Source organism: Zeus faber (assembly GCF_960531495.2).
Source record: "Zeus faber genome assembly, chromosome: 4".
Classification (NCBI taxonomy): Eukaryota; Metazoa; Chordata; class Actinopteri; order Zeiformes; family Zeidae; genus Zeus; species Zeus faber.
Genome location: NC_137191.1, coordinates 3,457,474 through 3,467,144, shown reverse-complemented (window position 1 = coordinate 3,467,144; position 9,671 = coordinate 3,457,474). Strand labels below are relative to the sequence as shown.

The following is a 9,671-nucleotide window of genomic DNA, read 5'->3' as shown; positions in this document are numbered from 1 at the left end:
TTCAAAATCCTTCTTCCAAAAACATGATGGGACTATCTAAGGGTTCATTTCTGTTAAAAAAAATAATCTGCAAACTACACCTGCAAAGACCTTAGAGCTTAGGGGGCATGGCCAATTTCCATGTGCTTCAGATAACCTGCATATCATATCGGCTTGGTTGAAGATGAAAGCATCGTCTTATATGTCATCCTCCTTGGCTGCTTTGGCCCACTCCTCTAGTGGTTCGGCTTCTTCAGAATACTCAAAGAAAAATACTGGTGAAGACAACTCAAAAAATCTGGAACCAGTTTCCACACCACTTTAAATTACAAACCTATTCATTAAAGGCTCTTATAGTTAAAAAACATTCTCCATTTGGTCCAATCTGGGCATAAAATTCTTAAATTATTTGTGTATTGAGGAACCTTTGCATTGTTCCAACAACTCTGTTCAATTAAATCTTCCGAACAATAATTTCTTCAGATATTTACATATTTGTCTCACAATTTCCTTTTATCACCATCCCCAACTGTGAAAGGTATCATCTCCTGTGGACACAAGAGGTTTTACTCTCTTCACAACCTTATCAGCTGTTAAGGCATTATCAGAACAATACCTTGGTGAAGTGCTTAATAATGACATTTGGAATGATATTCTGTACCATGTCCACTCTTCCTCTATATGTGTCAAATATGGTTTCATCCAATGTAAAATTCTGCACTGCACTCATTAGACAAAACTCAGACTTTCCAAGTTTATCTTGACATCCATGACCTTTGTGACAGATGTCGGCAAGCGCCTGCCTCACTGTTACACATGTTTTCGTTGTTCTCTTCTCTTCATAATCATTAGTCTACAATTTTTGACACCACATCAAGAGCATTACAGGTGGCTTTTGACCCGGTTGCAACAACAGCACTATTGTATATGTATTGTTCGTAATGTTGCTTGTAATGTTGTCTTTGTTATGTATCTCTCATGTTCATACGTTATTTTTCTTAAGGGTATGTTAAAAAAGAAAACACATGAAACAGATTGGAAAAAAAATGTCCATCATGTGGATAAAATGCCCAAAAAGATGTTTTACAGTTGAAATGGAAGTAAACAGACTATTATCTATTATTGATTATTATACTATTATCATTATACACACATTTCCATCAGAGAACCCTTAAAGAAGGAGATGATCCTATTGTTCATATTAAATCCTGACAGTTTAGGATGTAAATTGGATTTATTTAAACAATTTAACACGCGATCCAAATGAAATATCCAAATGAATTTCCTTGTCAACCACTCCAAAAAAACAACAGGAAAAATGAACCAACATCAAAATCATTCAATTGCAACAAACATAAATACTGTAGACACACAAAAATGAGAGGTAGATAATTGTCATGGTTCATGCATTATATTTATTAATAACATCACTCATTTTGTACAAAATCATTATTTCAATTTAGTCTTTACCATAGAAATATACATCAAAATATTGATTTAATTTAATTTTTGTGCCATAGTGTCAAAAAACAGGGAAACAATGTCACCACCATCGGTAAGAAGTCGTCAAACCCCTCAAAATCTATTTACACTTAACACAATGTGGATCTGCAATAGCTTGATCATTTCTTTTTACAGATCTCTAGACGTTTGGAAGTGGCGGTGGGGGTGTTCAGAGGAGATGAGTTGGAAAGGTGTCCTTGTCTCGTTGGTTCAACTTGAAATACAAGAACCATACGTGATATGTTGAAAGGGAGATGTTGTATTGTTTGGAGAGATGTTGTAATGTTTATTTAAAATCTAAATATTGAGGAAATTTCATCTGAATAAGTTGTCATCTGCAATGGCACGAGACTGACGTAACAATATTTCAAAGTAACGTTGTAACAATTTATGACTCTTAAGACAATGGAATTAAATTAAGACATGCGGCTTTCCTGCAAGTCTTGATTATATTCAGAGTTTGAGAGCTGGCTGATCTTTTGATTGTACTGCATCTCCATGGCCAGTTTTAGGAGCACAGTATAACCTCATAACCTTCACTGAATCTTACTTATCTGAACTTAGCCTAAGTTCAGATAAGTAAGTCTAGTCTAGTCTCACATGTGGATTTCACAGGTGAAACCCACATCTGATCACATCTTGTCAAAATATGTATTTTTGGAACAAATTACATATGATAACTATAGAAGCACACGTGATACCCATGTATGATGCTAACTGGTGCACTATTTAAAAACATAAAACATAACCTGAACTGGTATGCAGTATTTGAGTAAGAGTAGTAAGTATTTGAATGTTTTCTTTACATATTTACATTTTTTTAGATGAACTTCACTATTTAAGTTGTAAACATTATATGATGTCTGTTATGCTTCCTCAATGTGTGTGTGTGTGTGTGTGTGTGTGTGTGTGTGTGTGTGTGTGTGTGTGTGTGTGTGTGTGTGTGTGTGTGTGTGTGTGTGTGTGTGTGTGTGTGTGTGTTGTTAATATTCTTAAAATAACATACTTACAGAAGTTTTAAAAATGTGATATAGTGAATTGGCAAGAATTTGAGGTTGAAAGGTAACTTCCATTTTTTGTGATAAAAACTCACTGAGATCCAGCATTCTCATACTCATTTAGGTTAATCTAGTTTTGCCTGTTGCCTTGTCAGTAACTCTTCTGTCATTTCAGATCCGGCCACTCCCCTTTGCTCAGTGTCACCTAAGTTTCCCGCTCTTCCCCTGACCTGCAACTCATCTCCTCATCAGCCACTCAGAACTTATACTGGTCCACCTCCTCTGTTCTGTGCCAGATTGTTTTTGCTTAGGCTGAGCTCTCCAGCATATCGGCTAGTGATTCCGCTAATACCTTGTTGATTCCCTGGTTTTTGATCCCCTGCCTGTCTTACAGATTCTGATTCTCTGCCTGCTCCTTGCGGGACTTGTTTGCCCTCGCCGATGGATATCCTGGCTTTCATGAGCCTGGTCTATTTGTTCTAATAAACCCCTGCTTTGTGAACTTTCGCCTGCTCGCCTGCAGTCGTGCTCTTGGGTTCACCTATGGTCTGAGTCAGTGAGCCTAACATTGTTAGTTTAAGTGCCCTTTGTTTACAGTGAATCACACATGTTATTAGCATGCAATTTGTTCCAAAAACATTTTCACATGAGGAACCGTTTCACTTTTTGTCAGGTAAACCAAATCTGTCCGCCTGCATTCCAGTCACCTATGTTGATTGGTTAATCGGCAATTTGGCAATTGCAAAGCACAAAATGATTTGTTTATTGATGTAGGCAGGCTACAGTTGAGGTTAAAATTACAGACAAGTATTATCGGATGTTCAGAAGTTTTTTCCTAACAAAGTTAACATATTGATTTCACATTTTGTATGTTGGATTGATTTTGTTTTCCTGTTTCCCCTTTAAGCTTAAGAATCACATGTTCATGTTCTGCTCTCCAGATCTTTGCTGCCAGGGGGTTTGAATGAATGATTACTCAGTTATACATGATTCATTGATTTAAATCAACAGTGGCTATTAGATTACACTTACCACTGTTTTGAAAGGGTTTTTATTTTAGTTTTTATGGAAGACTACAGGAACCAAAGGCCCTCTGGGTGACAGTCTATTAATATTCCGATCTGTTAGCCATTTATCTTTCAAGCAGTGATCAGAACGGAAGCATCGAACAGGTATGCTGATGTTTGCTTGTGGTTAACTTCATTCCCGACATGCAGAAGCAACTGGTCTGCAAATTCACGCCACAGTGAAGTTAGACAAGAAGGTGAATAAGGATTCGCATTTTGTTTTGGGTGGACATGCCTTGGAAGTAAGCTGTGAGCTGATTTTTATAATTAAAAAAAGCTCTCAAAAGTTTTCTTTGAGGTTCTATTAATCTAGGAGAAAATTATGTGATATATGGTTCGTGGGTGTGACTAACAAATGTACACACTAAAAAAAAAAAAAATAGATTTATCTAAAATATAAATAAATACAAATATTTGCCCTAAGTGTTTTAGTTGTTGTTACAGCAGGATTTGGTCATGAACAAAGAATAATCGTAACTTCTTGTCAATCTTTGAAGTTGTATGAAGTTGTATTCAAAACAAAAGTATCTCTAAAGATTATAGTTTAAATAATATTTTTGCCCCTTTTCAACACAGGCCTTATTAAAAGGTTGGTTCACATCATTTATTTTAAAAAGAAGAATTTTAACATATTTTTAAAGGCTAAAACATTGGTTTATTTGTGTGACCAATATCCGTGTGAGTCAGCACAATCTCACTGGGCTCAACCGATACTGCATGTAGGTGGCAAAAACGCTGTTAGGACATCAGAATGAGGAAAAGCATGTGAACATTACTTATGCACAAGGGGAATGAGAGAAATGGGTGCGGTGCTTTTAAGATTTTGGGACCGTAGCCAGCCGGCGCTATCATCGGAAAACAGGTGTGCCGCTAGAGGCAATATACAGGTATTTCTAGTTCTATGTAAACTGGACTGTGTGCAATTATATTTGCAAAAAAATATTTATGAAATTTCCTTTTGATAGTATAGCAAACAATCAAACAAGCACTCACACACACACACACACACACACACACACACACACACACACACACACACACACTGACAGTTAAGCTTTAAGACACGGGTGGGCAAAACAGTGTTCATGATGTGAATGTGTTTTTTTTTAAGCACGTGTAATTCTATCTGCCTTAAGTTATGCTTGCGCAAAGTATATATACATATATACTGTATATTTGTGTGTGTGTGTGTGTGTGTGTGTGTGTGTGTGTGTGTGTGTGTGTGTATCATAGTTTACCACTGTGTGCGCATGGGTTAACCAAATCATCCGAGTATTTGCATAGTGAAAACGTTGTGCCTCGTGGTTCTTTAGTGACTGTTTCCCCACATATGTATTCTTCTATTCTAGTTGTGATAAATAAACCTCTTGAATCTCTTGAATCTCTCATGGTGTTCGTGTCATAGTTATGATCTTCAGCAGAATTGACTATGTAGCATTTAAGAGTGTTCTACCATCCTCAATTTGTTTTTGAAACATGTTCATGTTTTTTTAGGGGAGCATCTCCTCTCTTTTCAGCCTGTGTTAGTAGTTTTGGACGATGTTGTCAAAATTCTATTGGAATGAATGAGTACCAGCAGTAGGGGTCATCTGGCAGTAACAGTTACAGGTCAAGACGTCACAGTATCAAAGCAAAAAATATTGATCCAAAATACGCAAAATGAGTTGAAATACACCCCCAAAAATATCTGTAAAGGTGCGTCTCTCCGCAGTTACCTAAAGTGTCTCTTAAATATTAAAGATATGTGTTTTGCACTTGGTTACATATGCATAGCTTGTTATCTTTGGCAAAGATCTTTAACGAGCTTTACAATTTTTTTTGTTTAGTTGACTTTGTTCCTGAGCTGGGCATTGTTGCACTTCAGGAATTGCTAAGGTATCCCTTTGATCCAGAAAGTATCCATTCTCCACACGCCTTGTCCACAAAGAGATTATCATGTTGCAACACACGTACTGGTAATCTTGTCGAGACCCAAATGGAGCAATTGCAGTGTCTTTTTTGGGGGATTAAAAAAAAGACCACCTGTACTTTTGCCTCATGGTCCTTCAAAGAATAGGGCCCATTGCTTTTTTTGAATACTAATATGTAGTTCAAGGGCATCTGCTTCACACTTGGGGATGTGTTACCCATTACTCAGACTAATTAGATGAGTCTCAGTTTTTAACTCACATAAAGTCCATCATCCTCCAAAGGAAATAAAGTGGAAAGTGGAAACCAAATAAAGCCAATTTGTAGTATCAACATTGTGTCATGTAGACAAAATTGTCTCACTAATCTGAGTGATCAAAAGAGTGCCTATTAAACATCTTGTGTAGGTGGTATAATCTATGCTCGGTTAAAGGTCATATTGATGTATATTTGATAAAGAATTATCAAATAAATTAATCTAAATTAAGCAACACTAAACTGGCCTGGGCAGGCACCACAGATTTACAGTAAGAATGACAGGAGCTGCTAGGTGACTTGCCGAGATGGGGCATTTGCGGTCTTGCCTGGAACCTTTGTTTTTAAAAGGAAGGCATTTCAAGTTAGCGGTCCATCTAAACGAACAGGTTTTGTATTGAAAAGTGGCTTGTGTAATGAAATGGTCAGAGGTGCAACTGATCGAGTTTAAAAAATAATGCAAAAAGCTAGGTAACAAAACACCGAGCTGAACAAGAAAATATAAAATCTGTAATCTCCGATGTTTGAAAGGGAAGACCACAATGTGGATTGGGAGAGAGCAGACTGTTGCCAGTGATGGATTAGGAAATCCTTCCAAATCAAGACAGGGGCTCAGTAGATGGGAAATGGGATGAGGGGATCTACTAACCATCCTGTAATATACTGATGAATATTTGAAATGCTGTCAGGCAACACTGGGTGCTAAAGTTTTGCCACTTCTACAATGCAGCTCCAGTCCCTTTGAAGTAGCATGACTCCTGACAAATGCTCCAAAACAGCTGAAGGTGAGCAACTTTTTCAACACTTGTCCTATAATAATCAACAGGAAGTAATTGCGAAAAAGTCTTATGGACTCAATCAGATAAGTGTCACTTATCTCACCTTTCTTTCCCTCTAATGAACAAGTGCCTGACCTCCACCAAACCCCATTGGCCTCACTGTCTTTATGTGTTCCTCTACTGCTTGTGTACATCCTCGTGCCTCAGGATCTTGTATAACACCCAGTAAAATATGTTGAAGAACAGGAATGCCAGCGGAAATCCGGCCCTGGAGACGGTGTCAATCTTTTTTGCCCGGTCAATGAACAGCTTCCTCATCTCCTCGTGGCTCCTGCCACCCAGGACAACAACTCTTCCACCTACTGCCGACGCCAAGGGAGGGTTCTTTGTAGCACTCGCCGTACCACCTAGGGTGGTCGCAACAGCGACAGTGTTGTTGCCGCTGGCCTTGGAGACGGGTTCCTTGCTGTTCCCCAAAGCAGAGCCCGCAGCCGCTGTGAAGCTCAGACGGCCCTCGTGGGCTTCCTCTTCCTGTTTGGGGCAGATTAGAGTGATTAGATTTGATTAGGTTATATAACTGGTATGTCTTATTCACAAGTATACTGCCTAGCTTAGGTAGTAGGTGTTTTTTTTTTAAATGGTTACTAAGCATTTACTGTACATCCTAGTAAGCTTCCTTGATTTAGGCCAAATTTCAAAGTATTCAAAGTATTTTTGAGTTGAATACATACTACAGTTGTAGCATTTACAGTCCTTTGGTTGTAGTCAGTTTGAACAGGGGTGCGTAATATTTCCATAAGAACTAAGAACTATGTTTGGACTAGCCATATAAAGTGACTTGCTAGCTAGCTTGTCTCAGTAAATGTAACCAAAAATTGTCAGTCAAAATGGTGACATATGTGAATGAACACAATCAAATCTATCTAATGGAATAATCTCGTCGTCCTTCTTTCAGTGACCAACAATGTTTTTTAATGGATAGTTTCACAATTTTTCACCAACCCAGGCCTTATTCAAATTTCAGTTCCCATCATTTATAACTGTTCATGGCACAATCTCACTTTGGTCTTTACTACTGAAAAGTTTCAGAAAATCCTTCTATAGTTTTAACCAAAAAAACAACTTGGAAAATGGAAAAAAAGGGTAAAGATGTAAGACTGTACATAAAAAGGATCTACTCATCCCATAAACCATTGCGAATGATAAAGTGACCTCCAATCTAATGATGGTTAGCTTAAGCTAACTGCGTGCTTTGCTGAAAATTTGAATATACGGTATCTTCTTCTTTTGGTGGTATATATATATATATATATATATATATATAATTCTAATTCTAGCAATATCAATCTGTATGTATGTATGTATGTATGTCATTTGATTATCTCAACAACCGTTCATCTGATCTACTTACATCTACTTACACTTACATGTGTATTGCTGGGGACCCAAGTAGCAGTTGGAGGGGTATCCCCCTCACATAAACACGACTAAATCATTGACTGAAGAAATCTGTACTCGACTGATCCTCCTGAAGTTCTAATATGCTTATAATTTTATATTTGGTGCTCATTTTTATTGCAAAGTTTTGTTATTTCATATAATTTTGTCAAACTGTCCCATTTCGAATGGCCGTGCACTGGAGGGGATCTGTCTTATGTCCTTCCATTATCTTGACAACCATTCATCCGATCTACTTCACACTTGGCGGATGTATTGAATGGGCATGTACTAAAATCTGGAGATAGTTAATAGATCCTTATTATTGTAAAATGGGTGAAAAAAGGCATTTGAAATAAAATCTCAACATTCAGCTGATTCAGTTGACTATATTGGTCCACCTGCATCAGGGTGAGGCCTGCATCAGGGTCACCAAGTTGTGCTGAGTTTTTAGGCTAGTCCCCTGCTTTGGGGACCCCATTGGGGGTCTTCCCTTAATGTAGCAAACAATGTAAGGCAAACAAAAGGTCAGATCGCATCTACTCATCTAAATGAATCCAACAGTGCCAGGTATGTCTCTCTTTAACAAAGGGGCGGGGCTTGAATAAGTCCGGACCAATTTTTAACCTTTGATCTTTGAAGGTGTTCACGGTAAAGTTAGGTGACAAACAAGTTCTCAAATGACATACTAATGAAATTAATCAAACAAACTGTAGCTCAAACCTCAAACCCCCAACTAACGGTTCAGGGTAGAGGTGCCTAAATGTGACCTAATTGAGGCACTGAAGCCTGGAGGCTGTGCGGCCCATGCAGTTGGAGGTAGGGGGCGAGTCAGACATTACTATATACTTAAACTCATCGAGAAAAATCCAACAGTGCCAGTCACATCCCTCTCCAACAAAGGGGACACACCTCATCCTCTTCTCTCCTCTCCTCTGTAGCTTCTCTCATCCCATCTCACCTTCTCTACTCTCATCTTTTCCTCTCTGTTCAACTCCCTATCTGTTCTTCCCCTCTCATCTCATCTCCTCTCCTCTCTTATCCTCTTTCCCTTTGAAATTCACTTCCTGAAACTGAGTGGTTCAACAAGTGAGCAGTGACTGTTGAGCTCTACACGGATCAGCCACAAGTGAATAACATTGATCATCTCGTCCAATGGCACCTGTCAAGGGTGGGATATATTACGCAGCAAGTGTAACAGTCAGTTCTTGAATTTGTTGGGGAGCGAAGGCTAGCCCGTCTGGTCCGATCCCACAGAAGAACTACTGTAGCACAAATTGATGAATATTAAATGCTCGCTTTAATTGAAAGGTGTCAGAACACACACTGCTTCATACATCACCATCATCTGACCAGCGATGGACACTTGGTACCAGGTGCCCGGGTGCGTCCACGAATGCTGCCTACTGCTCCTGGCTGGCCCCCCCGGAGGAAGGACAAGCCAGGATGGGTTAAATGCAGAGGCCACATTTCACCGGCCACCACCCAAAAAAGCATGTGCGTGTGTGTGTATATATATGCATGTGTTGTAGTGTGGTGAGTCGTGTGACCAATAAAGATTCTTCTTCTCTTCTTCTCCTGCTGCTTATGGGACTGCATAGCCACAGACCGGTGAGAGTGCACATGCTGACCCCTGTCCACCGCAGAAAGCACCTACAATGGGCATGTGAGCATCAGAACTGAACCATGGTGCAATGGAAGAAGGTGGTCTGGTCTGATGAGTCACATTTTCTTCTCATTTGTGT

General features: G+C 38.9%; 1 protein-coding gene across 2 annotated transcripts in view; it reads right to left on the bottom strand.

Moving 5' to 3' along the window:
* Window positions 1-6,666: 6,666 nt before the first annotated feature.
* glra3 (glycine receptor, alpha 3) overlaps window positions 6,667-9,671 on the bottom strand; it is a gene marked incomplete at both ends in the record, with an annotated part of 113,207 nt that continues 110,202 nt past the window's right edge. For both annotated transcript variants that reach the window (XM_079999243.1, XM_079999244.1), the window contains one exon: window positions 6,667-7,020. In XM_079999243.1, the coding sequence (XP_079855369.1) occupies window positions 6,667-7,020 (354 nt within the window). The remainder of the gene's footprint in view (window positions 7,021-9,671) is intronic.